General features: G+C 49.9%; 2 protein-coding genes across 4 annotated transcripts in view; both read left to right on the top strand.

Annotated features, from left to right (window-relative positions):
- Positions 1-1,006, top strand: part of LOC133229687 (zinc finger protein OZF-like) — a 59,301-nt gene extending 58,295 nt beyond the window's left edge. The window contains exon 9 of one of the 3 annotated variants that reach the window (XR_009730619.1): positions 674-1,006. Coding sequence is in view for 1 of the 3 variants with exons in the window: in XM_061386374.1 (XP_061242358.1) it covers positions 674-678 (5 nt within the window). In the remaining 2 variants the exon portion in view is untranslated. The remainder of the gene's footprint in view (positions 1-673) is intronic. The other 2 variants (XR_009730620.1, XM_061386374.1) reach the window with 2 other exon arrangements.
- An 845-nt stretch (positions 1,007-1,851) lies between these two features.
- HAS1 (hyaluronan synthase 1) lies at positions 1,852-13,618 on the top strand. Its single transcript, XM_061386369.1, has 5 exons — positions 1,852-1,955; positions 6,087-6,791; positions 8,255-8,480; positions 9,228-9,360; positions 12,789-13,618. The coding sequence occupies exons 1-5, from the start codon at positions 1,947-1,949 to the stop codon at positions 13,462-13,464; spliced, it is 1,749 nt and encodes a 582-aa protein (XP_061242353.1). The 5' UTR covers positions 1,852-1,946; the 3' UTR covers positions 13,465-13,618.
- Positions 13,619-15,784: the final 2,166 nt, after the last annotated feature.

Genomic DNA, 15,784 nt, shown 5'->3' with positions numbered 1-15,784 from the left:
GTCATAACTTTCCTTCCAAGGAGTAAGCATCTTTTAATTTCATGGCTGCAATCACCATCTGCAGTGATTTTGGAGCCCAGAAAAATAAAGTCTCGCACTGTTTCCACTGTTTCCCCATCTATTTCCCATGAAGTGATGGGACCAGATGCCATGATCTTAGTTTTCTGAATATTGAGCTTTAAACCAAACTTTTCACTCTCCTCTTTCACTTTTATCAAGAGGCTCTTTAGTTCTTCACTTTCTGCCATAAAGGTGGTGTCATCTGCATATCTGAGATTATTGATATTTCTCCCAGCAATCTTGATTCCAGCTTGTGCTTCATCCAGCTCGGCGTTTCTCATGATGTACTCTGCATATAAGTTAAATAAGCAGGGTGACAATATACAGCCTTGAAATACTCCTTTTCCTATTTGGAACCAGTCTGTTGTTTCATGTCCAGTTCTAACTGTTGCTTCCTGACCTGTATACAGGTTTCTCAAGAGGCAGGTCAGGTGGTCTGGAATTCCCATCTCTTTCAGAATTTTCCATAGTTTATTGTGATCCACACAGTCAAAGGCTTTGGCATAGTCAATAAAGCAGAAATAGATGTTTTTATGGAACTCACTTGCTTTTTCGATGATCCAGTGGATGTTAACAATTTGATCTCTTGTTCCTCTGTCTTTTCTAAAACCAGCTTGAACATCTGGAAGTTCACGGTTCGCGTATTGCTGAAGCCTGGCTTGGAGAATTTTGTGCATTACTTTACTAGCATGTGAGATGACTGCAATTGTGCAGTAGTTTGAGCATTCTTTGGCATTGCCTTCCTTTGGGATTGGAATGAAAACTGACCTTTTGCAGTCCTGTGGCCACTGCTGAGTTTTCCAAATTTGCTGACATATTGAGTGCAGCATTTTCACAGAATCATCTTCTAGGATTTGAAACAGCTCAACTGGAATTCCATCACCTCCAGAGATTTTTTTTTAATCATGAAAACAAGGGCATAGAAACAACGACATGTATGAGTCTTCTGGTTCTGAGAAATCGGGGATTCAGACTCCCCAGTAATCCCCATTCCACTTCTGTCTGTGCTCTCTCTGACTCAGTTGCCCAGAGTCCCTGGGGCAGCTGACCCACAACTCTGAGTTCACCCTGGAGACCCTGGGGAGTCAAACCCCAATGCCCCAGCCACCTCCCCAGACCCTGGCACATAAGCGTGTGCCCTGCGCACACATGCACACACACAAACACACACATCCACACGCAAGCATACGCACGTGGACAGGAATCAACCAGGCACCGAACGTTCAGATGTTCACTCACTGCTCCAGTTCCAGACAGCCCACCTCCCAGACCAGGGCACACACAGTCACACCCACCAGCACGCACATGTGTGCCTCTCATTCCATCTGTCAGTGGCCAGTCCCCAGGGAAGCCAACATGGGAGAGATTCCAAGGATTCGAGGGGAGTGGCGGGCATTGTGTGTTGCGGGGGAGATAAGAGGGGAGGCGAGGGGGGCTGGTGGTAGTGGGGAAGAGAGAGAAATAGGGGAGAGAGGGGGGAAAAGGGGTGGAGAGAGAGCGAGTGGGGAGAACGAAAAGGATGGAGAGAAGTCCAGACATAGAGGAATGAGATGAAGGCAGAGAGAGAGGAGGAGAAATGGAGGGGAGAGATGGGGCCAGGAGGTGGGGTGTTGGGGGCTTCGGGGGGAGAGGGAAGGGAAGCGAGAATGAGGGGCTGGAAGGGGAGGCCCATCTGGTACAGGGGGGCGGGGGTGATGGCGGGAAGCGGGTGTGGCTGCCGGAGTCTCGGCCGTGACCTCAGAGCCCCTGGCCCAGCTCATCCCTGACGTCAGCCCCTCCTCCCGCCCCCGCCGGCCCGGCTCTTCAAATCTGCCCCAAGCTCAGGGGCAGCGGGGAGACTCGGGAGCAGCCAGCTGGCGAGGAGAGAGGCCGCCGGAGCCGCAGCGATGACACAGGTGTGTGCCTGAGTGTGCGTGGGCACGCGTGAGACTGCGGGCGGGAGGCCTCCCCGCACGTTTGTGCGCATGTGTGCTCCTGTGCGTGACAGCAGCCCTGTGAGTCTGTGTGCCTTCTGGCCTGAATGCATGTCAGGTCCAACCTGCCTGTAAATCCGTGTAGGTCCATGTGCCCCGGACCGGATCGGGCAGAGAAGAGCTGTCTTTGCACCACATGTGGGTCTAAATTTCTATTTTCTTGTGTTCGGTAAATATTGAGGTGGACTAAATGAAATCGCCCATCTCTGGTCACTTTTGACTGATGAAAATGGCAGTTTCCTATGGTTCAATCTCAACTGTTAACTTTTTTTTCCTGACCTTGCCTGGTGAGTGTGTGTGTGTTTGCTGGTGGTGGTGTTCTTATCTGCTGAAGGACACGTGCCCTCGAGTTCACCTGTGTGGCTGTCAGTGGAGCGGGGTCTCAGGATCACTAAATTCTACTGGCAGGTGTCTGGGGTCATCTTGTCTGGGGTGTGTGTCCATGGCATGTGACTGTTGTTGGCGTTAGGATTCTCCGGATGCCCACCTGTCCCTAGGATCCCCACCATGAACTGGCCCACCCCCTGGAACTCAGGCATAGCTAGGTTTGGGCCAAAGGGTCTCAGGAGGAAGATTCCAGAAGAAATAATAACAGTGGTTAATACTGAGCGATTACTAGCACCAGGCTGAAAGCTGTAACTTAGCTCTGCACTAGGCAACCCACTCCAGTGTTCTTGCCTGGAGAATCCCAGGGACGGGGGAGCCTGGTGGGCTGCCATCTATGGAGTCGCACAGAGTCGGACACGACTGAAGCGACTTAGCACCAGTACCAGAGAAACATTAAACGAGTCGCAGACATCATTTAAAATTTTCTAGTAGCCATGTTAAAAAGGAAAACGAAACAGGTGTGATTAATTTTAATAATAAAGTTTTCTTTAACCCATGGTATCAGGAGTCAGCAAACTTTTTCTGTACCAGGCCAGACAGTCAATATTCGGGGTTTTGAGGGCCATATGGTCTCCATTGTAACTACACTTCTTTGGCATAATGAGGAAGCAGCTGTAGACAATATGTAACCAGATGTGTGTGGTGTGCCAAGGAAACGATGTTAAGAACAATAACATTTGAATTTCATATAATCTTCTTTATTCCTTTATTTTTATTGAATGAAGTATAATTGATTTACAGGGCTTCTCAGGTGGCTCAGTGGTAAAGAATCTGCCTGCCAATACAGGAGACGCAGGTTCCATCCCTGGGTTGGGAAGATCCCCTGGAGAAGGAAATGACGACCCACTCCATTATTCTTGTCTGCGAAATCCCATGGACAGAGGAGCCTGGCTGGCTACAGTCCACAGGAGTCACAAAAGACTCAGGCACGACTTATTGACTAAACAACAAGAAGTTGATTTACAATGTCATGTTAGTTTCAGGTGTACAGCAAAGTCATTCAATTATATGTATATGTACATGTATATGTATATGTATATATATATGCTCTTTCAGATTCTTTTCCCATGTAGGTTATGATAAAATATTGAGTGTAGTTCCCTGTGCTATACAGTCGGTCCTTGTTGTTTATCTATTTTATACATAGTAGTATGTGTATTCATATAATTTTCATGTCCCACAAAATATTATTCTTGTTTTGACTTTTTTCAACCTTCTAAAAACATAAAAACTAATCTTAGCTTGCCAGGCTGTAGTGAAAAAGGAGGCAGGCATTTGGTCCAAGAGGCCGTAGGGGGCCGACTCCCTGCTATATATATCAAAAATTATCATTTCAGTACAAAGACATGAATGCGGTGTTTTACTTTCTTTTTTCCACACTCAGGCTTCACAATGGAGATGTGCAGCACATCTCATGCAGATGCTATGTTTTCACTGGAGATGCTTGATCTGTATTTTTAGATTTCATAACATTCAGTTGAAAAAGAAGCTTCACAGATCCTACTTGTTCCAAACATGTGTAAAAGCCTTCCAATGACTGAATTAAGGATCTGTTTTAAATGTATTTTTATTTTAAAAAATATTTATCTATTTATTTTTGGTTGTGTCAGGCCTTAGTTGCAGCACATAGGCTTCTCTCTAGCTGTGGCACGGTCGCCCCACGCAGGCTTAGTTTCCTAACCAGGGATCAAACCCATGTCCTCTGCATCGGAAGGCGGATTCTTAATCACTGGTCCACCGAGGAAGTCCCAGTTTCTGAATTCAAACATTTAAATTGAATACGATTAAAAATTCAGTTCCTCAGTGGTACCCGCTGCATTTCAAGTGGTCTATAGCTACAGGTGGCCCATGGGTCACGTATTGGACCGTGCAGATGTGTAGCTTTAGTGATTCATTTAACTCATAATAAACCCAAGAGGTGCGAACTGGTGACAGAGGGAGAAGGCAGTTTAGCGTAGAGGATGGTGGAGCCAGAGGCTGGAGCCTGAGTGACCTTAGATGAGAGAACACACCCACCTGGGTCTCAGTTTCCTCATCTGTAATAGGAAGCGTTAACAGTATTTACCTTACCAGGGCTTGGCACGTGGAAGGGGCTAAACCCCCATTTTACAGACAAGAAAACAGAGGCACCTCCTTCCCTTCAATTATGAGCTCTGCCAGTCACATGTACTGGGCACCTGGTCCTGCCAGCCACTCCTTCTGGCTAATCAGTACTTGGTTTTGCCATCTCTATGGTGGTGGCAGGAAAGATTATCTGTTCCCCCACCCCCACCCCCTGGGGTGCTGGTGTGGAGTAAAGCCAATATATAAGGTTGTGGTTCAAATCTTGGCTTCTCTGACACATTTGTGGTGACCAAACGGGAAGAGAGGTGCCGAGGTGCAGAGGGAAGGGTTGAGAATTTGAGATTAGCAGTTGCAAACTGTCATATATAGAATGGAGAAACAACAAGGTCCTACTGTAGAGTCCAGGACACTGTATTCAATATCCTGTGATAAATTATAATGGAAAAGAATATATATGTTTAACTGAATTACTGCTGAACAGCAGAAATTAACACAACATTGTAAATCAACTATACTTCAATAAAAATAATTTTTAATGCAACACCTCCCGCCCCCCCCAAAGAAAACACACAAAGGCTTGACTTCTCTGCTTTCCAGGCAGACCTTGGGCAGGTCGCTGCACTTCTATGTGACTCAGATGCCTCACCTGTAAAATGGGGATGGGACTTCCCAGGTGGCTCAGTGGTAAAGAATCCACCAGCCAACGCAGGAGACGCAGGAGACACAAGTTCAGTCCCTGGGTTGGGAAGCTCCCCTGGAGTAGGAAATGAGAACCCACTCCAGTATTCTTGCCTGGGAAATCCCAAGGACAGAGGAGATTGAAGGGCTAGAGTTCATGGGGTTGCAAAGAGTTGGACACAACTGAAGTGACTAAGCACATACACACACAATAATAGTACCTACCTCACAGGGCTGTTGTGAGGAAAATAAGTTAGTTTTTGTAAAACGTTTAAAGCACATTGCATTCTTCTCTGAGATGTATTTTTATCACTATTATTATCTTAACACTAAGAAAGCTTTATGCGAAGGCAATGGCACCCCCCTCCAGTACTTTGCCTGGAAAATCCCATGGAGGAGGAGCCTGGTAGGTTGCAGTCCATGGGGTCGCTAAGAGTCGAACACGACTCAGCGACTTCACTTTCACTTTTCACTTTCCTGCATTGGAGAAGGAAATGGCAACCCACTCCAGTGTTCTTGCCTGGAGAATCCCAGGGACGGGGAGCCTGGTGGCTGCCGTCTATGGGGTCGGACATGACTGAAATGACTGAGCAGCAGCAGCAAGAAAGCTTTATGAGATGAATCATTTTCCCTGCCACTAAGAAGGAGGCAGGGAACCCCTGTTAATTCAACTGTGACACTCCACTGAGTGTAATCCTTGTGGATTTTAAAGCTGTTAAACACGTGGGGAAATAGCATCAGAAGCAGAGAAAGCAGGTATTCAGCCTTGATAACTGTTTGCCACATTTACTTAACTGTGCAGTACCCAGGGGATTCTCTTTATGAAAAGCAGATGTGACCGTTGGCCTGGAAACAAAAGCCAGGAGGGCTTCCCTTCCCGGAGAGCATCTCAGGACTCTTCTTTCCCCCTTTCTTTTCCCGAAGGACGTGCCCAAGCCCAGCCAGGCAGCTCGCCACTGCTCCGGCCTGGTCCGCCGGGTGCTGACCATCGCCTTCGCGCTGCTCATCCTGGGCCTCATGACCTGGGCCTACGCCGCCGGCGTGCCGCTGGCCTCCGATCGCTACGGCCTCCTGGCCTTCGGCCTCTACGGGGCCTTCCTCTCGGCGCACCTGGTGGCGCAGAGCCTCTTCGCCTACCTGGAGCACCGGCGGGTGGCGGCGGCGGCGCGGCGCGCGGCGGCGCGGGGGCCCCCGGAGGCGGCCACGGCGCGCAGCGTGGCGCTCACCATCTCGGCGTACCAGGAGGACCCCGCGTACCTGCGCCAGTGCCTGGTGTCGGCCCGAGCCCTGGTGTACCCGCGCACGCGCCTGCGCGTCCTCATGGTGGTGGACGGCAACCGCGCCGAGGACCTGTACATGGTCGACATGTTCCGCGAGGTCTTCGCCGACGAGGACCCCGCCACCTATGTGTGGGACGGTAACTATCACCAGCCCTGGGAGCCGGCGGCGGCGGGCGCGGCGGGCGAGGGCGCCTACCGCGAGGTGGAGGCCGAGGACCCCGGGCGCCTGGCGGTGGAGGCGCTGGTGAAGACGCGCAGGTGCGTGTGCGTGGCGCAGCGCTGGGGCGGCAAGCGCGAGGTCATGTACACGGCCTTCAAGGCTCTCGGCGACTCGGTGGACTACGTGCAGGTGAGTGGGGGGCGCCCCCGCCGCGTCTGTGACCCTAACACCCCCATCCCACTTCCCTCGGATCCTTCATTCAATTGGAATGAACCTCTCTGCTTCCTTTATTCATTCATCCATTCAATGAAGAGATTCCTTCCTTCCACCATTCATACTTCCATTTATCCAGCTAACTATTAGGGAGATAACGCATTCTTTTTGTTCATTCATTTATCCATTCAGTGAAGAGATTTCTTCCTTCTTTCCTTCCTTTTCCATTCATTCATCCATTTGATGCAGAAACTCTCATTAACACATCCATCCATTTATCCATCCATTCAATATAAAGATTCATTTACCCATTCAATACAGAATGTCTGTGCTTCTTTCTCTTCCTTCTTTCATTGTATCTTTTCTTCATTCATCTTATCGTCCACTACAGAGATCATTCACTGCTTTATTTATTCATCCATTCAATACAGAAGTTCCATCTTTTCTTCATCCAAGGTAGAAATTCTTTCTTTCACTCATTCTTTCATGCATCCATCTGTCCATCCAATATGGAGATCATTCATTCATTTACTCATTTACCTAAATTAAGTCATTAAATGTAGAGATTGGTTCATTCTGTTTCTTCATTCATTCAGTGTTGAGATTCTTTTGTTTATCCATCCATTTACCTATCAGTATAGAGATTTATTTGTTCATTTCATCATTCATTCATCCATTCAATGCATTAATTTATTCATTAATGCATTGCAACAGGTTTTTTTTATACTGCTGCATAACAAATTTCCACACATTTGGCAGCTTGAAACAAAACACATTTATTATTATCTCATAGTTTCCATGGGTTAGGAATCTGGGCAAAGCTTGACTGGATCCCTTGTTCCGGGTGTCATCAGGCTGCAGTCATGGTGTCAGTTGGAACTTGGTCTTATCAAAGGTTCCAGGACCTGTTCCAAGCTCACGTGTTTGTTGGCAGAATTTGTTTCTTTGCAACCATAGAACTCATAGCAGCTTGCCTTGTGAAGACCAGCAAGAATCTGACTTCTAGACTCTCTTTTAAAGGGCTCACCTGATTAGGTCAGGCCCACCCAGGATACTCTCCCTTTGATTAACTTAAAGCCAACAGATTAGGAATCTTAATTACACTGCAAAACTCCTTCACCATTTCCAAATAAGAGAACACGGTTATGGGAGTTCTATATCATCACTTTGGCCATTGGCCATATTCTATAGGTTAGAAGCAAGTTACAGATCTTGCCCACACACCAGAGGAGGGTATTTTACAAGAGCGTGGGTGTGTGTGTGGGAGGGGGGCGGTCATCTTAAAATGTGATAAAACATTGAACATGACTAAAAAACTCAAAGCTATGTTCAGATTGGCTGCAGAGTGTCTGAGCTGGTCCTCATCCTTTGTAAGGGACCCTCAATTGCCAGCCCTGTGCAAGGATCTTGCCTGAATCTTGGCCGCTTCCATTTGTCAGGTCTGTGACTCAGATACGAGGCTGGACCCCATGGCGCTGCTGGAGCTGGTGCGGGTGCTGGACGAGGACCCCCGTGTAGGGGCTGTTGGGGGCGATGTACGGATCCTGAACCCTCTGGACTCCTGGGTCAGCTTCCTAAGCAGCCTGCGGTACTGGGTGGCCTTCAATGTGGAGCGGGCTTGCCAGAGCTACTTCCACTGCGTGTCCTGCATCAGTGGGCCCCTAGGTGAGCAGGGGTAGGGCTGGGAGGGCCATGGATGGTGTGGAGAAGGAAGGGAGAAGAGGAGCAATTGAAGATGCGACTGAGACAGGAGACAAAGATGGGGCTGGGGCAGGAACTGGGGATGGGGTAAGATTGGAAGCTGGAGGTGGGGATGGTGTCTGGTGTTAGGAATGGTCTGGAGAAAGCATGTGGATAGTGATTGGACTGGGGCTGGGCAAAGGATTGGGGAAGGGGATGAGATGGGTTTGGAACTTAAGAACACTGTTGGTGCTAGGCTTAAGGCTGGAGATGGGTTTTTTGGATGAGGATGAGTAGGGGGTGGAGCTGAGAATGGATACCAGATTGGGGATGGGTTTGCAGTCAAAGTGGCTGTGGGTCAGGGATGGGACTGGGGCAAGTTTGGGATGGGTGTGGGGTTGAGGAAAGAGGTGAGGTTGAGAACAGGATCATGGCTGGAGTTGTCATTGGAGACAGGGTTAAGAATGGGATTGAGGTGGTTAAAGATGGGGCTGGAGGTTAAAGATGGTCCAGTGGCTAAGACTACATCATCCCAAGGCAGGGGGCCCAGCTTCAATCGCTGGTAGGGGAACTAGATCCCACATGCCACAACGAAGTCCTAGAGCAGCTGAATAAATAAATAGAAATAAATATTTAGAGAAAGGATGGGGTTGGAATTGGAGATGAGTTGGGCTGGGGGTGGTGCTGGCAACAGCAGCAGCTGAGGCTCCTGTGTGCCCCTCCCCAACCCAGGCCTATACAGGAACAACCTCCTGCAGCAGTTCCTTGAGGCCTGGTACAACCAGAAGTTCCTGGGCACCCACTGCACCTTTGGGGATGACCGTCACCTCACCAACCGCATGCTCAGCATGGGCTATGCCACCAAGTAAGCTGAGGGCACTGGGTGGCTGGGTGTGTGCAGGGGCCAATGAGTATCTCAGCAAATGTGTGTGTTTTGCTTCTGCTGCTGCTGCTAAGTCGCTTCAGTCGTGTCCGACTCTGTGCGACCCCATAGACGGCAGCCCACCAGGCTCCTCTGTCCCTGGGATTCTCCAGGCAAGAACACTGGAGTGGGTTGCCATTTCCTTCTCCAATGCATGCATGAGTGCTAAGTCGCTTCAGTCATGTCCGACTCTGTGTGACCCCATAGACAGCAGCCCACCAGGCTCCTCTGTCCACGGGATTCTCTAGGCAAGAATACTGGAGTGGGTTGCCATTGCCTTCTCGGGTGTGTGTGTTGGGGTTACTCCAAAGTTAAAGTAAATCATAGGACATTTGGGTCTCTCTAGCAAGATTTCAGAGGAGACAGAGAGAAACCATGAAGAACAGATGGGACACTTGCATTGAATCATGAGCTATAATGTTGGCCAAAAAGTTCATTTGGGTTTTTCGTAACACATTACCAGTGAACTTTTTGGCCAATCCAATGCATCAAGTGAGACACTAGAGGAGAGTGGAAGATACCATAGGGCCAGGGGTGGCCTTTACATGGAACCATGTGACCCAGTGGACTCTGCCAAGTAGGTGAGGTGAGGGTGGGAATGCCACCTAGAAGATAAAACATGAAATTGGGCAAGATGGCTCCACTACGGAGAGCACAGACTCCCCAATCTGTTGGAAGAGAAAGACATCAACAGAGTGGGATCAGCTAGTGAGAGAGTGAGAAGATTCACGTGGGAGAGGAGGGGAGCCCCTAAACCCCAATAAGTGCTTCAGGAAGAAGGGATGTAACTGAAGGAGATTCGGGGGAGTGTGGCTAGACCAGGTGACATACGAGGGAAAGATATTTCTACAAAGTTAGACCAGTAACAGTGCCAGAGAGAACCCAGCATATACCAAGGGAACCCATACCTTTATGCACTTGACAAATATTCTTCAAGTGCCTCCCAAGTTTTCAGCTCTGGGGATGCAGCAGCAAACAAAAGAACTGCAAATTCATGCTTACACTGATTGCGGAGATAGACAATAAGTAAAATGTAGAAGTTGGAAATATAGCCTATTAGAGAATGATACATCTGGTGAAGACTCTTGACAGTCCCTTGGTCTGCAAGAATATCAAACCAGTCCATCCTAAAGGAAATTGGTCCTGAATATTCATTGGAAGGACTGATGCTGAAGCTGAAGCTCCAATACTTTGGACACTTGCTGCGAAGAGCCAACTCATTGGAAAAAACCCTGAGGTTGGGAAAGATCAAAGGCAGGAGGAGAGGGGGATAACAGAGGATGAGATGGTTAGATAGCATCACTGACTCAATGGATATGAGTTTGAGAAAATTCTGGCAGATAGTGGAGGACAGGGAAGCCTGGCATGCTGCAATCCATGGGGTTGCAGAGTGTTGGACACATCTAGCAGCTGAACAACAGCACAAGCTAAGGTGACATATAAAGCCAGGAAGGTGGATAGAAGTTTCCAGATAGAGAGTGAAACGATAAATTAGGATAAGATAGGAATGGGGGCTGAAAATAGAGCAGCTGGACCAAGAGCAAGGGAGAGAGCGTCAGGAGAGGACAGAGAGCTCACAGGGTGGAGGGTCCACTCATGAGAGCCTCTGCGGTCAAGAACTGTGAACTAAGGAGAGGGAGCCATTGGCAGTTTTGAGCAGTGGGGTAGCATGCTGTTGTAAGAGGACAGCTGTTTTGAGTACGGACTGAGGGAGGAAGAGGATTACCACGGAGGTCACTGAGGATCCCAGGTGGCACAGGGGGAGGAGACTGGGCACTGTCAAACAATGCCCCTGGGGACAGAATGGTTTAATTGCTCCTAACAAGCTGACTGCTGGAGGCCACCTCTATGATGTCTCACATAAGTGATTTTAGCTTTGTGGGGGCTTGGCTGGAAACCTGGGAGGGATTGATTAGTAATGTCTGCCAGGGCCACAGGAAGGGAGCTTAATAGTTCCCTTGAGAAGCTCTAAGGCAAGGGCTATCCCAAGTAGGAACCATGCCTGGCTCCTTCCTCACCCTGAGGTCTGCCAATAACAGTATTCGTAATAGATTAGTGATAGTATTAGTATAGTATTAGTAATAGTGTTGGCCACTGCAATGATAGTAGTAATGCCAAGTTACATTAGTCATAGTAAAAATAGTAATAGCCACCATCAGTTGAGCAAGTACAATATACTGGTCTTAAGCACTTGACATTAATCCTCCTTCAACCCTCATCTATTAGGTAGGAAACATTGTTGACCCCATTTTACATATGAGAATGAGACAGGCTGGGACCTGGGACCCTATACTTCACTGAAAGTGAAAGTGACACCGTTCAGTCGTGTCCGGCTCTTTGCTACCCCTTGGACTGTAGCCTACCACGCTCCTCTGTCCATGGGATTTTCCAGGGAAGAGTACTGGAGTGTGTTGCCATTTCCTTCTCCAGAGGATCTTCCTGACCCAGGGATTGAACCCAGGTCTTCTGCATTGTAGGCAGATGCTATACCAGTGCTTCACCCAAAGGCCTCCGCCAGTAACAAAATACAAAGAAACGATAAGGGACTAAAAGTAACCCACATGCATGTGCAGCCTGGGCGACTTGTGAACAATGAGACACAAAAAGGCAAAACTCAACTGCCATTTCTGAGGTGTAGGGAGCAAAAGTGGGGGTACTGGGCCTGATCCCTGCACGGTGCATCACCAAAGGGGTGGGCAGACCACCAAAACTACCCCATCCACCTGATCTACTGATCCGTTCCTACCCTCATCCCATGTAAGGGACCAGTGCCTCCCCAGCCCCACAGGGGAGGGAGCAAGCAAGGGAACGTGTTACTTGCAGCAGGAGTCCCAGTAAAGACTTCCCTGAATTCCTCCACTGGCCTTTTAATCAATTCCTATTGGATAAAGAGGGGTTTCCCAGGTGGCACAGTGGTAAAGAACCCACCTGCCAGTACAGCAGACACAAGAGATGTAGGTTTGATCCCTGGGTCGGAAAGATCCTCTAGAAAAGGAAATGGCAACCCACTCCAGTATTCTTGCCTGGAGAATCTCATTCATGGACAGAGGAGTCTGGACCCGTCCATGGGGTCCCAAAGAGCACACACACTTAGATAAAAAGTCCAGGGACCCAGGTAGGTATCGGAAACCCTGAAGTCCAGAAAGAGAGTCGCTCAGTCGTGTCTCATTCTTTGCGACCCCATGGACTGTAGCCCACCAGGCTCCTCCGTCCATGAGATTCTCCAGGCAAGAGTACTGGAGTGGGTTGCCATTTCCTTCTCCAAGAGAGGCTGAGCACACGTGCCCCAGGGGCCATTCCTGGCTCGGATCTGTCCCCGTGGGCTCCAAGGAGAGCCGCGCCGACAGCCCCGTCTCTTCCCTCCCTCCCAGGTACACCTCGCGGTCGCGCTGCTACTCGGAGACGCCCTCGTCCTTCCTGCGCTGGCTGAGCCAGCAGACGCGCTGGTCCAAGTCGTACTTCCGCGAGTGGCTGTACAATGCGCTCTGGTGGCACCGGCACCACGCGTGGATGACCTACGAGGCGGTGGTCTCGGGGCTCTTCCCCTTCTTCGTGGCGGCCACGGTGCTGCGGCTCTTCTACGCGGGCCGCCCCTGGGCGCTGCTCTGGGTGCTGCTGTGCGTGCAGGGCGTGGCGCTGGCCAAGGCGGCATTCGCGGCCTGGCTGCGGGGCTGCCTGCGGATGCTGCTGCTCTCGCTCTACGCGCCCCTCTACATGGGCGGCCTCCTGCCGGCCAAGTTCCTGGCGCTGGCCACCATGAATCAGAGCGGCTGGGGCACGTCGGGCCGCCGCAAGCTGGCAGCCAACTACGTGCCCGTGCTGCCCCTGGCCCTCTGGGCGCTGCTGCTGCTCGGGGGCCTGGTCCGCAGCGTGGTCCACGAGGCCCGGGCCGACTGGAGCGGCCCCTCCCGGGCGGCCGAGGCCCACCACCTGGCCGCGGGCGCCGGCGCTTACGTGGGCTACTGGGCCGTCATGCTGACCCTTTACTGGGTGGGCGTGCGGAGGCTCTGCCGGCGGCGGGCGGGAGGCTACCGCGTCCAGGTGTGAGCCTGGGTGCACGGGGCCCTGGCTCGGGGAGCGGCCCCAGGGGGACTTAGCGGGGTTCCCGGAGCTACGCACCTGCTGGGTGACCCCCTGGGCCTCAGTGGCCCTCCTCTGTGAAGTGAGGGGCTCGACCCAAGACTTCTCAGCCTGGACTCTTTTGAGGGGTTGGGCGGGTTGGGACTTCTGGGTCTCTTGGGAGGGGTATTTATTGATCAGGGTGTGGATTTTTAGGGGCAGGGCGAAAGGGGTCCCCACAAGCTGTCCTGGGTCCCCTGATTTCTCTGTTCTTATTTAACCTCCATTTGTACTATGTATTAGAATATAATAAAGAATTTTATTTATTTTCTTCTCAGCCTACTCTCCGTTTTTTTTTTCTTTTCTTTTTTTCCCCCCAGAACCAAGGGGGGCTGCATGGTTGAGAACTGAGGACTCCTGGCTGGGTCTTGGGGCTTCCCAGGTGGCATAGTGGTAAACAATCTACCTGTCAATGCAGGCGACTCAGGAGACATGGGTTCGATCCCTGGGTTTGGAAGGTCTCCTGGAGAAGGAAAGGGCAACCTGCTCCCATAATTCTTCCCTGGAAAATTCCATGGACAGAGGAGCCTGTTTGAAACTAGACAGGATACCCTCCTTTCTTTTAGCCTGGACGTCCTCTTTGGAAAACAGGGATAGGAATGCCTTGGGTCGGGCTTGTTTTGAAGGTGGAATTTCTCAACATCTCATTCAGGTACTATGGAGCATCTACTATCTGCTGGACGCTGGCATTTCACTTCAATCATTCTTTGATTCAGTCAGTCAACCACAAAACACATTTACCAAGTTCCTATTGAATTCCACACACATTGCCAGGTTTGCAAATACAGAAGCTATTAAGAGTCTGAGTCTGCTTTCCAGGAGCTCCTATTCCATTAAGCAAAGACAGTGTTATCCTTAGTTAAGGATTCTCAGGAACATAATCCATTAGTCCTTGGTAGCTCAGACGGTAAAGAATCTGCCTGCAATGCAGGAGACCTGGATTGATCCCTGAGTTGGGAGGATCCCCTGGAGAAGTGAATGGCAACCCACTCCAGTATTCTTGTCTGGAGAATTCCATGGACAGACCACGGGGGTCCCAAAGAGTCGAACACAACTGAGCAACTAACAGGCACATAATCGTCTGTATCTCTTAATCCCCTGCACCTGTCTTGAGGGTGCAGATTTTTGTCTGTTCTGATTTCTTCATTGTTGTGTCTACAGTGCCTTGAAAATGCCTGACACATAATAAACGCTCAGTAAATATTTTCTAATTGAATGAATCAGTGAAAGGGAACATACTGGTGAAGAACACTATGAGGGAGCTTACCTTTAAGGTGGGGAAGCCATAAAACCAAATTAAAAAATAAGTTTACATCAGGTCTGAGTGAATGCTGTGCACAAGCAAAAATAGGGGGATGTTAAGATTTTCCAGGCTACCCAGTGGTTAGGACTCCAAGCTTTCACTGCCAAGGGCCCAGGTTCAATCCCTGGTCAGGGAAATAAGATCCCACAAGCCAGTCACACAAAAAATAAAAATAAAATGGGGGGGGGGGGCAGGTATCATGTGGGAGGAGGGGAATAGTCAGAGGTGTAATCTGAGCTGAGACCTGTGAAGTGAGAGGGAGGTGGCTTCGTGAGGGTCAGAGTAATCTCATTTCAAGTAGGAAGAACTGCACATGCAAAGGCCCAAGGACAGGACTGAGCTTTGTATGTTCCAGGCCAGTGGGTTAGAGAGTAAAGAGGAGGGTGATAGAGAAGGGGAGTCAGGTACACCAACATAGTGCCTGCCCACAGAGTTGCCCTGGAGATCAAATAGGTTAATGTACATAAAGGCTGTTCAGGGGAAATCATAGCTGAGTTAACTAGACAGAAAGGAGAAGAAACATGATTCTAGGAAGAAAATAGTATGTACCCTAGATCCTGGATAGAACAAGAGGAATAATGGTGAATACAGGGGGTGCTTCGGAGACCTTGAGGGGAGGTGGATTCTGGCCCAGTAGCAATGGGGAGCCACTGAAGGGTTCTGGACAGAGGAGTGACCTGACCTGACAAACTGTAGAATATCACTCTGGAGATTGGAACTGACACACACTGCTGCTGCTAAGTTGCTTCAGTCATGTCCGACTCTGTGCGATCCCATAGACGGAAGACCACAGACAGAAGCCCACCAGGCTACCGTCCCCGGGATTCTCCAGCCAAGAACACTGGAGTGGGTTGCCATTTCCCTCTCCAATGCATGAAAGAGAAAAGTGAAAGGGAAGTCGCTCAGTCGTGTCTGACTCTTAGCGACCCCATGGACTGCAGCCCA

The sequence above is a fragment of the Bos javanicus genome, chromosome 18 (assembly GCF_032452875.1).
Source record: "Bos javanicus breed banteng chromosome 18, ARS-OSU_banteng_1.0, whole genome shotgun sequence".
In the NCBI taxonomy this organism is placed as follows: Eukaryota; Metazoa; Chordata; class Mammalia; order Artiodactyla; family Bovidae; genus Bos; species Bos javanicus.
The sequence above is the reverse complement of the archived record's forward strand: the minus strand, read 5'-3'. Positions and strand labels throughout refer to the sequence as shown.